The 16,080-nt window shown below is 46.5% G+C and overlaps 1 protein-coding gene across 21 annotated transcripts in view; it reads right to left on the bottom strand.

Moving 5' to 3' along the window:
• Positions 1-1,891: 1,891 nt before the first annotated feature.
• PPFIBP2 (PPFIA binding protein 2) overlaps positions 1,892-16,080 on the bottom strand; it is a 195,643-nt gene continuing 181,454 nt past the window's right edge. For 18 of the 21 annotated variants that reach the window (XM_007496981.3, XM_007496983.3, XM_007496982.3 and 15 more), the window contains 9 exons: positions 14,953-15,103; positions 13,580-13,691; positions 13,202-13,290; positions 11,402-11,524; positions 9,955-10,080; positions 9,078-9,266; positions 8,307-8,489; positions 4,777-4,842; positions 1,892-2,243 (listed from right to left, as the gene is read on the bottom strand). In XM_007496981.3, the coding sequence (XP_007497043.2) occupies positions 2,211-2,243; positions 4,777-4,842; positions 8,307-8,489; positions 9,078-9,266; positions 9,955-10,080; positions 11,402-11,524; positions 13,202-13,290; positions 13,580-13,691; positions 14,953-15,103 (1,072 nt within the window). In that variant the 3' untranslated portion in view covers positions 1,892-2,210. Of the gene's footprint in view, positions 2,244-4,776; positions 4,843-7,834; positions 8,490-9,077; positions 9,267-9,954; positions 10,081-11,401; positions 11,525-13,201; positions 13,291-13,579; positions 13,692-14,952; positions 15,104-16,080 lie in introns of those variants that run through there. The other 3 variants (XM_007496994.3, XM_056802238.1, XM_056802237.1) reach the window with 1 other exon arrangement.

The raw sequence follows: 16,080 nt of genomic DNA, 5'->3' as shown, positions 1-16,080 counted from the left end.
AGATTCTTGTAACCAAGGAATAATGTTCTAAATTGACTAAATAAAATTTTCAAAAAAAGAAAAAAGAAAAAGGGCTGTTTTAGACAGGAAGCGAGAGTAGGAAACAATGGGTTGTTATTTCCCATGAAATCCAGCCCTTTGATATTTATGGATGCAAGTATTTGACACTGATTTTGGGAAGAGCCAGCTCTTTGCTTTCTCAAATGCCATTCAGCTGTGGGCCAGGAGCTACACCATACATTGTACTTTTATACATCATTAGAGCTCAGAGTTGGAAGGTACCTTTGAGGTCTCCTGGTCCACCTCAACCCTTCCTGGAAGTGAGAAGTGGTCATCCAGGCTTCCCAGGAAAATTGCCCAAGATTCTCGACAGATCATTCCACTTTTGATTTGTTGGGAAGCTTTCCTTTATTTGAGCCAAAATCAGCAAATATTTTAGCAAGGGTCTATTATGCAAGAAGGACAATGACGTCCAATCATGTGGTCCTAATTCTGCCTTTTAGGACTAAACAAAGCACATTTTAATCCCCTTTCTGCATGCTAACATTTCATATACTTCAAGAGAGCTATCATGTGCTACCCCCAGGTTTTCTCTTTTATAGACTAAACTTCCCTCATTCTTTCAACTAATGTGTGTATAGTATAGTTTCAAGTCTCCTTCCTGTCTTGGTCCCCCTCCTCTAGGCATCATCCTAGCTGTTTAGTGTCTACCCAAAGGGTGGTATATACCCAGAATCGAATATGATCCTATAGATGTGGCCGGAGAGGGCCAGAATATTGGGCAAATATCCACCTCCCTTGTTCTGGAGAATACGTGTCTACTCATTTGCCTTAAGATTGCATTTGCTTTTTGCCTTCCCCATCACACAGTTGACACATATTGAACTTGCAATTCACTATTATCTCTACTTCTTTTTGATGTTTGTTTCTTTTGCTACGTCCTCCTCCTCCTTGATAAAAACGAAAAGAGAAGATTTCACAATGGCCAACTGCAATTCCAGGAGCAATGATGAAGCTCGCTTCCCACCTCCTGGCAGAGAGGTGATGGACTAAGTGGGCTAGAAGGAAACACACATTTTGGGGATATGACCAATATTTAACTGTGCATATTTTTACTAGTTTTTTTTTTCCAATGGGTGAAGGGAGGTGAAGAGAGAAAATATGTTTTTGTTAATGTGACCAGAAGGGGGAAGAACCCTGGGACACCTCCCAAACCAAATTAAATTTTCATCTATTTGGATCATCCCATTGTTCTAACATACAGAGACCCTCTTGGCCCCAGATGCTGCCATCCAACCCATTAGCCATTCCATGCAGATTTAGGGATCCAAGAATATTTTTTTAAAACCCTTCCCTTCTGTCTTGGAGTCAATACTGTGTATTGGTTCCAAGGCAGAAGAGTGGTAAGGGCTAGGCAATGGGGGGCGGGGGGGGAGGTTAAGTGACTTTCCCAGGGTCACACAGCTAGGAAGTGTCTGAGGCCAGATTTGAACTTGGGATCTCCCATCTCTAGGACTGGTTCTCAGTCCACCGTGTTCATGATAGCATGAAATTCTCTGAATATACGTGGCAGAAATCAGGCAGAGTAGCTTTATAGAATCTGCTAGTGAATAAGACTCTAACACTTCTGCCCCAGCATTGAGAAGAACTTTAAGGCAGCTGGGTGGCTCAGTGGATTGAGAACCAGGCCTAGAAAGGGTTCAAATCTGGTCTCAGACACTTCCTAGCAGAATGACCCTGGGCAAGTCACTTAACCCCCATTGCCTAGCCCTTACTGCTCTTCTGCCTTGGAACCAATATACAGTATTGATTCCAATATGGAAGGCAAGGGTTTAAAAAAAAGGAAAAAGGGGAAAAAAAAGAACTCTAATAAAAAGGCTGCTAGCCCCAGTTCCATTGCAAAAATACAAATATATTAAGGTTTTGGTCAATAGCAAACATTGCCGCAAACTTAATTGAAACATTTTGACTCCTGTTTAGGCACCTAATTGTATCTGATTTATCACAAAGCCTTCTGTATCACTGCTCCCAAAGTGACTCTTTGTTAGTAAACGGTGACATCATTCCATCACTCTAGCAGGATCACTCTCTGTTCAGCTCGCCCCCCACATCTCTTTTTGGCGGTCCTCGGAGGCATTTGTCGGCAGCGCTCTTGCCTTTGGTGATTGGCCAATTCTGGTCTTCTGGTCGTTGGCGATGGAAGTTGAGTTTCATTTCAGGAGCCCATCTTGGTTCAGCCCAGTCTGAAAGTACACAACAGTCGAAGGAAACAACAAAAAAAAACTAAGTCACACCTTTCTAACCCGTGTCGCTGAAATCAGAAAATAGAGCTGTTTCAGAAAGTTTCTATCTGGTTCTACTTCAAATGAACACGTGACAACATTAAAAATAAGAATCAGAACAACAATAATGACAGCTGGCACTTATATAATGCCAGAGAATTTGTGATTACACAATGTGTGTGTAAAGAATATCACAAATTTTCTGGCATTATATATGTGTGTGTATACATTTAATCCTCACCTTCCATCTTGGAATCAATACTGTGTATTGGCTCCAAGGCAGAAGAGTGGTTAGGGCTAGGCAAAGGGGGTCAAGTGACTTGCCCAGGGTCACACAGCTGGGAAGTGTCTAAGGCCAAATTTGAACCCAGGACTTCCCTTCTCTAGGCCTGGCTCTTCATCCATTGAGCTACCCATCCACCTCCTTATTCTTTACAAATATTATTACATTTTATTCTTGTAAAGGGAAGGGAATATGTGCTATAAGGCATTTACTATGTGCCGGGGAATGTGCTAAGCACTTAAAACAATCTTTACCTTCTGTCTTAGATTTGTATTGGTTCCAAGGCAGAAGAGCAGTAAGGGCTGGGCAACGGGGGTTAAGTGACTTGCCCAGGGTCACACAGGCAGGAAGTATCTGAGGTCAGATTGGAGCCCAGGATCTCCTGTCTCCAGGTCTGGCTCTTTATCACTGAGATGCCTAGCTGCCTTGTGCTAAGTGCTTTTTACAAATATCTCATTTGATTCTTGCAATAACATTGGGAGGTAGGCACTCTTATCCCCATTTAAGAGATCAGAAAACAGGCAAACAGAGGTTTAAATCATTTGCCCAGTGTCTGAGTCAAATTTTGAACTCTGGCTGCCTCTATTAGTCCCCTGTGGAGTCACTCAACTATAGTGTCTGATTCAGGATCTGAACGGAGTCTTCTTGATTCCAAAGCTTGTTCTCTATCCTCTCATAAAAAATTATTAGCCATTTTAGTCATAACTTTACCTTTCAGAACAAGCTGGACAAAATGTTTTAAAATGAGAAGTTTATTTAAACATTGATTTGTTGGAAATAAATGAATAGCCTGACCATTATAGCTGTGGGTAAAAAAGAAAATCCCAGCAACAAAAACACAAATCAGAAAAAGGATGAAATACCAAAAACAATGATCCAGGGTAGTAGAATGAGTTTTCTGGCTGCCATTGAGCCCTGGAGTACACATCACTTACGATGCTTTGCTGTCCCTGAGCCTTTCCCTGACCCCCAGCTCTAACTCCCTGCAATAGTCCCTGGCACTCTCCTAGGCTTGCCAGTTCAGGCAATATCATGCCTCTGATACTGCTGCTGCCAACCTGTAGGTAGGTGATGGAAATTCTGCAGGTTGTTCACAACAAGAGGGAATACATGTGAAAAGACTATCACCAGTATTGATTTTTAAAAAGAAAATCCTTAAGTTCTGTTTTAGAATCAATACTGTGTATTGGGTCCAAGGCAGAGGAGTAGTAAGGGCTGGGCAGTGGGGGTCAAGTGACTTGCCCAGGGTCACCCAGCTGGGAAGTGTCTGAGGTCAGATTTGAACCTAAGACCAAGTCTCTAGGTCTGGCTCTCCATCCACTAGAGCTCCTGCACTGAATGGAAATCTTAATTAAGGCTCAAATAAGACTCTAAAAAGTCAATGTATTTTGTTCTGTAACACGAACAGCCTTTGCTCTGTTTGCCCCGACAGGCATGTCAGGTCAGCTGTTGGAGGATGCTGTGGAGCTCTGGGGAATGTCATGGAAACAGAACCAGACTCACTTGAAAAGGATGGAATCACAGCACGCAGACAGGCATGGCTAAGGGAATTGGCTTCTTCTCATGCATGGCGGATGACCTGGACCAGACCGATGGGGTTTTGTTTTTTCCTTTGCTCCTACTTGCCCCACAAGCAAAGCAATCAGCCCCCCATTACCCAGCCCAGGTGATGCTCTCCTCTTGGCCATCGGCTCTTGGAGGGTCTTCCCTGGCTAGGAGCATAGATTTGGAGCTCTGAGGAACCTGAGAAGTCATCTAGTTGATCCTCCTCATTTTACATGCAATTTTAATCATGACTTTACCTTTCAGAACAAGCTGGACAAAATGTTTTATTTATACTGAGATCCCGAGATCCAAAGAGGTAAAAGCAACTTGCCCAAAGTCCCAAGGAGAGTAAAGGACAAGAGCCAGCTGGATTTGAGCCCAGGTCATCTGACCCGTCTGATTTCAGGGCTCTTCCCAGGGTTCCCTGGTCTAGTCTTGGAGAGCCAGCCATGCATCGGTTTTATCTTTCTAGATTGCCTCACTCAGTGCCTGGCGCGCAGTAGTTTCTCATTTATTGTTTGCTAATTAATGAAATTGCTTCTCAACTTGCTAAATTGAACCGAATCGAAAGGCAAAGTGCAGTTGCTAAGGCTGGCCTCCAGCCACCGCTCTGGCCAGGTCCACCGATGCCATCCTGGGACGGGATGAGGGAAGGTGGGTACCTACCGTGAGGTTGTGAATGCCTCGGGAGATGACCCCTATCTGCAGGACCGTCCCTTCCGAGGGCTCCATCTGTAAAAGTATTCAGCGGCACCGTCAGAGCAGGCAGGGAGCCATTCACATGGTGCCCAGAGCCCAGGACTCTCCGCAGGGGAGGGAATTCTGGGAGAACGACGGACAAATGATGCCCAAAGGATGCTTTTCTGTTAGTCAGACTCAAGCCTAGCTAACCTTGTGGGGCCACAGCGATGCCCCCCAGACCCAGGCATGGGCCCAGGTGCCTGGGAGAGCCCCAGGAGGGGGGAGGTTCTAGGGAATAGCGCTCTCCATTTGTCACTGGCAATGGGAGGTGGCAGCAGGGGCAGAGCGGTGACGTTGTCCTGTTAGTGCTCCACATTTCTAAAGATTGTGCCAGTCCAACGCTCTGGCCAGCTCGCTGTAGGGCCCCGGCCGGACTCTGCCGTTAGAGACTGAATGGCTGGCATTCTGCGTTTGAGGACACTCATGGCATTGGCATCCACATGTGGTCTGGACCACTGGCACTGCCAAGCCCCGAAGATGGAGGCCAAGTCTGAGGGAGCTTTCCAGGCAGCAGCCTGCAACGGTCCCAGCCAGGTCTCGTCATTACAGCCCCCTCCCCTGGCATGATGACATGCCAGCGCCTGGGCAACAGACAGCGGGTCACGAACACAGACGCCCCGAAGGAAGGGCAATTAGAGCATGCCAACGGCAGACAAGGGGCACCAGGGTCCTGATGCCCAGGGTGCCCATTCCCCAGCTTCTCCCCTTCCTGCTCCGAGTCTGAGTGGACCGGAAGAAATGGGGAGCAGACTGTGCCCCCCAGCTAGCACAGGGGACGGCGTACTGCTCCTAGAGGAGAGCAGAGTAAAGACTAGGGGAGTCTGGCTGTCTCCCTTCGAAGGCTGCAGCCTTGCCCAGTTTCCGCTCTAGAGGGCAGCACAGACCCACACTTGGGCACAGCCTGGGCTTTTAAGAGTGGACGGACAGACAGGGAGGGGAGACGGGGCTTTGCAGTGGGGTTGTGGGACGTGGAAGGGACAAAGAGTTCGTGTTAATGGCAAACTCAGTCTCAAAAAGTGACGTGGGAGCCAAGTATGTCCATGCAACGTTAGGCTTTGTTAAGATTAGTGTGAAGCCAGGTTGAAGGCAGAGGCAGCTCTTCTCTGCCCTGGCCAGGTCATAGCCAAAGTGTTAGTGTGCTCACTGGTGGGTACCACACGGTGGGAAGGACATTGCTGGTGCCAGCCAGGGCAGTCAGGAAGACTCACCTTTCTGGGTTCAAATCCAGCCTCAAACACTTTCCAGCTGTGTGACCCTGGGCGAGTCCCTTTACCCTGTTTGCCTCAGTTTCCTCATCCATAAAATGATCTGAAGGAGGAAACGGCAAACCTGTACAGGGACTCTGCCAAAAAATCCCCAGATGGGACCACAAAGAGTCAGACACCCCTGAAAGCATGGTGGAAGGCCTTGATATCAGGCCATGTGGAACAATATGAATTTCTCCCATTTCTCTGGAGCCTTTGTCATTGCTATCGTGGAGGCAGCGACTCGCCAGGATTATTTCTGATTTACAATGAGGAAGGAAGTCAAGTAACCTGCCTGTGGTTTCAGGGCTGTGTCAGAAGCAGGATTCTGATTTCAAGCCCAGTGTTATTTGTTACCGGGGCTGTCTCTGCTCAGCATAACCTGGAGAAAGGAAGACTTGATGGCCCTGAGGAAGGCCCTGAGAGGGACTGAGTAAGACCCTGGGTTCAAATCCCATCTGACATTAGCTGGGTGACCCATAAAATGAAAGGCCAAGGAAGCCCATTCCAGATAGAAATCGATAATTCTCCAAGATGGGACTTGCTTGGCTTGGGGAGCCTGATGTTGGGGAGAAGGTGCATAGAGATTTTAGCATTGCAGACTGAAGAAAAACCATTTTTGCTCTCTAATTGGAGCTCTGTCAAAGAATGGGCTGCTCCAGGAGGTAATGAGCTCCCCATCACTGGCAGGTGGTCACTATAGAGGGAGTTCCTACTCAGGGCCAGGCTGCCCTCCTGGGCAGAACAGGACTGAAGAGAACACGTGTAATTTAAAAAGAGAAAGTGGTTTCTGTATAAGGATTTGGCAGGCTTCTAGCTTCTAATTGCTGATAATTATTGCCTTGAGACTCTGCTACTTCTAAGGAACGTGGGAGAAGAGAGCTGGAAGGTACCTTGGGTGACCTGTAGGTAGGGGGAGGGAGCTCTTATTATCCCCATTCTAGAATGAGAAAATTGAGTCCTGAAGTAGCTAAGCTGCGAGCATGTCCACCTTCCCCATAAGCCCCAAACATGGGCGAGCAGCTGGGGGCCTTGAGATCCTCCAAACACAGACACAACATTTACAAGGAGGGAAATGCTCCCCGGAGGGGTGTTAGCTACTACAAAACAGGTGGACAAAATGCTGCCTGTTGCTTTTCTCTTTTGAAAATGGGACCACAGATAAAGTTGGAAGGCACCCCAGCGTCGACAACTTGTCCAACCCCTTCAGGCCACAGCTCTCGATGTGGAAATGCCCAGGAACCTGAGGGCCATCTGGTGCAGATGAGGGGGTGGAATGTGGAGGGCTGGGGGCAGGGGTTGGACCCAAGTCCTTGTGAAGCAGAAAGGCTGCAGGATGGGGAGGAAATGAGCATTCCTCACGGCTGGGCACTGAAATCCTGGCTCATCCTCCAATATTGAGCGTACTGTGTACAAGGGCCATGGAGGGCCTTGCTGGCTCGAGGTTCCATTTTCCATTTGTATAGTGGTTAGAAAGCCCCATTACAGGGAAAAACTCTACATGAGTGCTTTGCTTCTCAGAGGAACATTAATTATTTATCTTATCACAAAGAAGCAACACCCTCTGCATTAAAATAAACAATCGGCCAGGTTAGAACTCCTCTTTGATTACATTTTCTGCTGGTGGTTCCTCAGAACTCGGGGACACATTTCAAGTGTTTGCAATGCAGCTGGACACAATAAGAGAGAGAGTATGTGTGTGGGTGTGTATTTATCCCCGATCCTTTGTACAAATTAACTAGAACAAAATTGTATACATTTATTTATAGTTATGTTCATAGCACTTAAATACATCTTAAAATGAAAATAGTGTTTATATTTGTGCAGACTCTGCAGGGTATGGGCATTAAGAATCATTTAAAAAACCATCATCCTAAAACCATTTTCCTTCCATTCTTGGTCTCTAGTAACAGTCTGAACAGCCTGTCCTCAGGAAAGGCACTGAATCCCAGAGAGGCTGGGACAGAAGTGTTGACCGAGAGAAAAAAAACAAAACAAAACACCAGCCCTGCAACCCCCCTCCCCCAAACAGTTGCCTGGCATATCTGGGGTCAAGGTAAAATGCTTCCGGGTTTCTATAGGCTGGCTTTTCTTGGTGAGTTCATGCAGATGAGGCTGGAGTTACATGGCAGGTAACACGGTGTTATTTGCAAGCTCTGGGATTGGCACGGAGATGCTGAGATGACAGGCACATCAGTTGACGTATCCCACCTGATCCAGTTTGTCCAGGTCCTCTCCAGGGCTGGGACTGAGGCCTCGGTGGCTGTGGCCTCCATAAGCCTTGTGATTGCCATTTGCGCTTTCGCTGGGCTCCGTGGGACATATGTAGTCTGTAGATTCATCAAACTTCTTTTTCCTCATATTTCCAAAATGTGAAAATCCTAGTTTCTTTGGCTAAAACACAACCACACACACAAAGAAAAGAGAAAATAAATCTTACCTATTGATCTAAGAAAGAGGCATGCTGAAGAATATGAAATGAATTTATTTATTTATTCATTCACTAAAGATTTATTCTGCATCTACTATGTGTAGGTAGTGCACAATGGGGAAAACCAGGGCCCAAATCCCACTAACATACCCACTAACAAAACAGAGCTGGCTTCTACGTAAGCCAGTCACATGTTGGGGAAGGGACAAGGAAACTTTTGATTGAGTTTTAAGGAATTCTCTTTAACTGGTCCTGTAGAGAAGTGTTTTCTCTGGTCCATCTCTGCAGTCCTCACTGAGGACTAAAAGCTCTAGAACGCTCCCATCCCTCACAGTGAGTGCCAAGTGATCAACTGCATTAACCCTCTTACACCTGGGCATGGGGTGGTGTCATAAGAGCTACAACACCCCCAAAGAGAAGAGTTCCTTCAAGGCCCCAAATGCCTCATCACCCCCAGGCACCTTAGGGTGCTGGTGGGCTGGACTTGGCAACGTCCCCATAATGAGGAAGGCCTTCTAGGGGAAGGAGGAAGCGCGCGCCTGGGGACCTACCCGGACTTTGGCGGTGGTGGTCAATGGCGTATAGGCCGTGGACGCCATGATGTCTCTCTTTTCTTGCTGGGCCACGGGCCCGATGAGGACATTGAAATTGGTGGTTAGATGGCGTCGGAGGAGCGTCTTCTGGGGAGGAATGTTCAGGAGCATGGCGAGAGTGTCCCCACTGAAGCGGGGCTCCAGGATCTGGGGAAAGACCATAAGGACTGGGTCATGGGCTCAGCAGAACTGGACTAAGCAGACATTTTGTCTGCTCTGCCTCACAATAAATAAAAAGAAAAAAAAAGTCTCATTTATATTAATTCTGGCTGACTGTAAGTAAGAAATTGTATACAGTAAGATCAGATCTAGAATGAGAAGGGCCTGGATGTCATCTCCCACTTTGAAAACAAAGCCCATTAGAGGGCCCGGTTCCAGGCCATTTAGCAAATGACTTAAATGGTGGAGGTGAATGTGTGCCCTTGGCTCTGCTGCCTCCTTTAGAATCCTTTCCTATGTATCTGCAGCGAGGTCCTGACCAGTGCCAATCATGAACCCCGTCTCTGAATTCATACTATCCCACATTACACTTAGGTAAAATATGGTCACTGGTTCCAGCCCCATGAAAACATGCCATGTGAATTGGAGTAGCAATTTCCAGCTTCTTAAGCCTTTCAGAGAGCCGGTCACTGGGTCTGTTCAGAGACTCGCTGCTAAACGGGGATCTGAGAGCTCCTGGGATGACTTTAACCTGGGACCCCGGGGCTTCCAGTGGCCATGGCTCTTGCCTCTCCCCTGGCCCCAGCCCACTCTTCCAGGACTGCCTGGAGGGCCATGGGTGCAGAGGCAGAGGGGCCTGGCTCCCAGCCCACTGCACTCTGGGGGTGCTACTCACAATGAGGCCACCGTGGACGCCGCTTCCTCGAAGGTTGGGGGCGTACTCGGCCAGGTCCACGGACCTCAGCCACTCCATCACTCGGTGGTTGGACCACTGCACCACTTCCGAAGGAGAAACATTGCTCTGCAGGGGTGAGAAGGAGGGAGAAGTTCATCACTGAGAATGCTGCTGCCCAGCCCACGTTCCCACATCTCTGCTTTGGCCCCTCTCCCAGGGAGGGAAGGAAAAAGCATTCTCCGTGCTCAGCACCATGTGCCAGGGACTTTCTTGAGCTCTTTCTACACACCATCTCAAAACAACCAAGAGGCGGAGCCTATTCATGTTCCCATTTTATAGTTGGGGAAACTGAGGATGACAGGCACACAGCTAGCAAGTATCTGAGGCCTCCCTGATTCCAAGCTCGGAGTTCTAATTGCAGTGCCAACAGCTGCCTCTAAAATAGTGTGCCCAGAAAGTCCTTTACCCTGTAGGTGGGAAGAGCTTTTTCATAGGAATCAGTGACTTTCTGCCATGCTGTATCCGTTGGACTGATTTTTAGAACTCAAGCACAGGGTGTGATCAGGTCAGGCCTACCTTTCCCTGTGAAGGCCACAAGGCTATGCATGCTGTACCTGAGGAACCAGAGGGGCCGTTTGCTATGGGATTGGTGTATAGATCTGGGAGAGGTTGGTAATGGGCTCCCCTCTCCTCTCTGTTCCTGGCTGAGGCAGAGAGGAGGAGGATTAGCATCATTAGAGCCTGCTCAGGTAAGAGCTCCAATGGGGATGCTGGCAGCACCCCTCCTCCGTTCCATTCTCCTCCCCATCTCTCAGGGCAAGAGAGGGAGAGAAAGAAGGGACCTTCTTTCCAGCCTGCCCCACTAACTACAATCTCTTTTTTTTCTTTGTGATCCTCTCCTCTTCTCTTTCCCTTTCCTTATCCCACTTTTCTTTTCTTCTCCCTTCTTTTCCATCTTGGAATCAATACTGTGAATCAATTCCAAAGCAGAAGAGCAGTAAGGGCTAGGCAATCGGGGATCAAGTGACTTGTCCAGGATCACACAGTTGGGAAGTGTCTGAGGCCAGAAGTGAACCCAGGACCACTGTCTCAAGCCTGGCTCTTGATCCACTGAGCCACCCAGCTCCCCCCCTCCTAATTTTCATGATCTTGTTTCAGTATACTACATTTCAAGGACCTAATGTTTTTCTCTCCCTCAATCCCCAATCCCAACACAATTTGGACTTGCCCACTGAGCTCATCAACTGTCCTTTATCTAGAATCATGCTGTGAATCCAGAGAAACTGACACATAGCACACATCAGGGCAAAACAGATGGACTAGGTCAGGGCACCCCGGAATCAGGATGGCGGAAGTGTGAGGGGTGCCTTCTCCCTCTCTAAGGACCTTCTTGTCTCCTCGGGCAATGAAAGGGGGCACGGGGCGACAGGTGGTCTTCCTGCCCTACCTCATCCGCAGGTCTCCTGTGCAGACAATGAGGATTGAATTTGTTGACATGGAGCACATGGATGGCACACTTAATGCTGAGATGATGCAGCTGGCTGGTGACTTTTAAGAAGAGAAGGTCATTCTGGAAGAGGAAGGTAAGAGTCTCAGGGGCTCCCTCAGCACCAGGGCGGCGTCTGCAAGCACGCACAAGCATGCACAAACATGCACGCCGTGGGCTCGCACTTTACTTCCTCCATTCTCCAGAGCTACCCCCAGCCCCCGTATTCAGTCCATGAGTATCTGGACACTGTATGATTGGGATGTCACACAGGGCAACAGTGCTTCAAAATTTGTGATTGCTATTGTCAGTCTTAAACTTGTGATTTCATTGGCAAGGAAAATTCTTGGTTAGTCTATCTCTCCCAATGCACACATGCAACGGTTGTGCAGCTGAGATTCTAGAACAATGGGCTTTCTTTATCTTTTTTTTTTCCACATATGGACCCCTTTGGCTGTCTGATGATGTCTTTTTTTTTTCTTAAACCATTACCTTTTATCTTAGTGCCACTTCTGAGACAGAAAAGTGGCAAGGGCCAGGCGATCAGGGTTAAGTGACTTGTTCAGTCTCATAGCTAGGAAGTGTCCGAGGCCATAATTGAACCCAGGGCCTCCTGACTCCAGGCCTGACGCTCTAGCCACTGTGCTACCTGGCTGCCCCTGATGGAAGTCTTTAGACTTTTTCTCAGGATCATGTTTTCAAATAATCAATGAGCAGAGCAGGGGCTGGCAGAAGGATTTTTACATTTAGAGCTTGGTTAATGGCCTCTGGGTCAGGTTTGCTGACATGAGCTAAAGGACAGTGAAAATGAAGATTTGATTTTTCCCCAAAGTTCACAGACCCCAGGTTAAGCTTTGGTCTTGAAAGCTACCGAGGGCACCCAGATTAAATACTTGCTCAAGGTCACACAGCTGGTATGTGCCAAGAGTCAGAATTAACCCATACTTTCTTGATTCGGTAGCCAGCTGTCTCTTCACTCATGATGCAACACTTGCCTGAAATCTCAAAGTATTTTATAATGTAGATTATGATGAGGAAAATAATTCAGCATCCCCCACTGCATTTCAGGTTCCTCTTCTATAAAATGAGAGAATCATAGTAGGCAGTGTCTGAGATGCCTTTTGGCACTAAAAATCTATGAATAATTCTGTGAAATGGGCACACAGAATAAGACACATCACTTGTCATAGGGGTGCTGGATGACCCCCACTCCCTTTCCCTGTATCAGTTGGTAGTGTGGTTTCTATCTAAAGTCCCATGTTTCCTCCCCATAGCCTCTAAATATCCCTTTTGTCAGAGTTGTTTTGGTTATGTCTAACTCTTCATGACCCCATTTGGGGTTTTCCTGGCAAGAGAAATTGGAGGGGTTTGCCATCCCCTTCTCTGGCTCATTTTATAGAGGAGGAACTAAGGCAAACAGGGATAAGTGACCTGCCCAGGGTCACACAGCTAGGAAGTGTCTGAGGTCAGAGTTGTCTTCCTGATTACAAGCCCAGTGCTCTATTTACTATGCCACCTATATCCCTAAAATTCTTCAAAGGATGACTCAGGTGATCCCTCCTATAAAAGAGACAGGCATTTCTTGATGCTGAGCTGTTCATCCAACCCTTCTTACCTTAACCCATCCCCTCCATAGTTAAAGGTAAGCTTCTTGAGGTCACAGAACATTTTATTTTTAGCTCAGGATGCCCAATACGTTGTACGTGTATACCACTTCATAAATATTAGTTTAACCGAGTTGATGAAACCCAAATCCCTTACCACAGTAAGGTACTGAAGCATCCGCCCATCAACTCTGGATTCATGAAATTGGTCTTTGTATTGAGGCAAGCCAATATCGTCAAGCCATCCTATGGAGTGAAAAAAGGAAGGCAAGTCTCAAAATTCCTACATTACAGCCATTAAAGACAAAGGAGGTCATTGGGAAAGAAGGGGCACGTAGAGTGGGAAGGTGAAAAGGCAGACCAAAATTTGAGAGTTAGAGCTTGAATAATGAGAATATTTCATCCAGGGACATCAGAAAATAATTTTCTTCTCCCTTCACTCCCCAGTGGGATAACTCTGGTGTCTGTTTTCCTAAATGACAGAGAAAATGTGTGGCTTCTCAGAAAGGGAGAGGTTGAGCTTGTTAGCACTTACGGGTTACCCAGATGTGGTCTAGTTGTGCAGACTTTTCTTGCTGTTTGGTGTTAATTGACTTCACAGCCAAAACCAACTTTTTCCTGTGCAGGGGGTGCTTAATTCCAAGCTCCTGAAATGGACAAGTGGAAGATCAGCTGTTGAATTTGAGGAGGGAAATTTACCCTAATTTATAGGTCCTAGAGGTGTAGTGCCATGAGGGAAGCTTGATTAATCATTAGGAACAACCTTGGTCCAAGCCTCTGCTCAGTAGGACTTGAAGGGATAAGCCATATACTGCTGCCACTCTGGTCTTATCGGAGCTGTAACCTGGATGGTGTCTGAGGACCAGACACTATCCACTCTGCCCAGGAGGATAGAATTTTTAGGACACTGACAGCTATTCTTATTTAGTGTAGCATTAACTGAGCACCTAAGAAGTGAGAAGATGTAATCAAAGTAGGGAGCTACCATATGGTCCAGAGAGCCTCCACTATGTCCTTTCCTAGCTGATGTCATCTCTAAGAGCTGATTGGAACTGGGAAGGCTTACATGAACTGATGCAAGTGAATTGAGAAGAACCAGGAGAACATCATACACAGTAACAGCAATACTATAATGGTGATTGATTGTGAAAGACTTAGCTACTCTGATCAAGACAATGATGTAACCAAAGGACCCATGATGAAAAATGCTATGTGCCTCCAGAGAAAGAAATGATGAACTGAGTGCAGATCGAATCACATTTTTTTTATATTTTCTTTTTCCTCTGAGTGTGTGTGTGTGTGTGTGTGTGTGTGTGTGTGTGTGTGGTTGGGTATTTCCCCATTTTACAGATGAGGAACTGAGGTAAATAAGGGTTAAGCGATTTGAGGCCAGGGTCACATGGCTAGTAAGTTATCTTCCTGGGGTCCTATCCACTGCACCACCTAGCTATGGTGTTTTCTTTTGCAACATGGTTGATATAGAAATGTTTTGTATGATTTCACATGCATAATCAATATCATGTTACTTGACTTCTCAAGGAGTAGGAGAGGGATGAGGAGGGAGAAAATTTAGAAGTTAAAATTTTAAAACAATGAATGTTAGCATTTTTTAAAAAGTGTAATTGGGAAATATTTAATGAAGTCAAAATGTTAAAAAAAAAAGTTGAAGGTACTTAATAAAATGCCTTTTGGGACATTTTTGAAGTTTGTCCCCATCATGACAAATGCCAGTTTGGGCTCCAGTTCTTCTCTTTCCATCAGATACTATGCTCCAGAAATTAGTCTTCTAACTTGGTCCTCTTTTCCCTCCCTGTCAAGATCCCAGGCAGTTGAAGGTCACAGGATCTAGAAAAAGGTCAGTGGCCTTAATGCAGATAAAGGGTGGCAAGCCTCCAGGTTTACCCTTACCTTTTCCATGTCCTGAGGGGTTGCAGTCAATAGTGTGTGGCCAGAGCTCACCCACTGCCTGGCAAAGATCACGTACTGACCCAGACCAAAATCCTCCAGCCATGAACACACTTGCTCAGTGTTCCACTGGGCAAAAGGAGCATTGGAATCACTGAAAGACAAAGAGCACATGACTCTCAGGGCTGGTGTGTCATTGCAAGGGGAGCCTGGAATAGATTTTTGTTAAAACAGTATTTCTGCAAAACAAAAAGATCAAAGACCTTCTGACATCTGAGACAAAAATTCCACTGCAACTGTGAAATCTCTCTCCTGTACCTGTCCCAGGACTCCTATATTCAAGTTTAGTCATCTTAAGAGTAGGGACTAAAGGCTGTTGGCAAGAAAGAGGGATCAAGGCTGAGAAGCCTTGAACCCCTAAACTTTGTAGGGCCAATATACTACAAGGGGCCTACCAGTTTACTCACTTTCCTAACTGATACCTTTAACACCTCTTCCCTGCTTGAACCCCAATAAATCATCTTTTATTCAAGATTTCAGTCTGGGCCAATCTCTAATCAACATATTTGAGGGGATTGAAGATTTTAGGAGGGTTACATCTCTCCTGAAAAGGGGGTTGACTTCTAGATCTCAAGAGTTTCAAGATTGCCTGACCCAAGGAATTGACATCTCTACTTGACAGTTGGGTAGCCCTGAAGATCCTGAAAGGGACTGACAGTTGATGTCCCTGGGGGAAGCAGAGGCATAACAATTCATCTTACCTCTCAAGGATAGATATCTCAAGGATAGGGGGGCATCTTGTCATCTCACTAAGGCTTTCCCCTCTAGTCTCCAGTCCTCAATCGCTCAGAAGACAATTTTTGGCTATCTCCCCTCAGAAAGGGAGGAGAAGATCTCTTCACTCTCTCAACCCCATTCTCTCTTTCTCTCCATCATCACTATCCCTTCTCCTAATCCCTGCATTACAAATGTGGAATCACAGTATTAAGGAATCTGAGAGTTGTCAGGGATTTCATTGACCATTTAGTTCTCCCCATATGGATATGAAAGGAAATTACACACACACACACACACACACACACACACACACACACACACACACACACACACAAAATGGAATGGAATGAAACA

This window comes from Monodelphis domestica, chromosome 6 (assembly GCF_027887165.1).
Source record: "Monodelphis domestica isolate mMonDom1 chromosome 6, mMonDom1.pri, whole genome shotgun sequence".
Lineage (NCBI taxonomy): Eukaryota > Metazoa > Chordata > Mammalia > Didelphimorphia > Didelphidae > Monodelphis > Monodelphis domestica.
The sequence above is the reverse complement of the archived record's forward strand: the minus strand, read 5'-3'. Positions and strand labels throughout refer to the sequence as shown.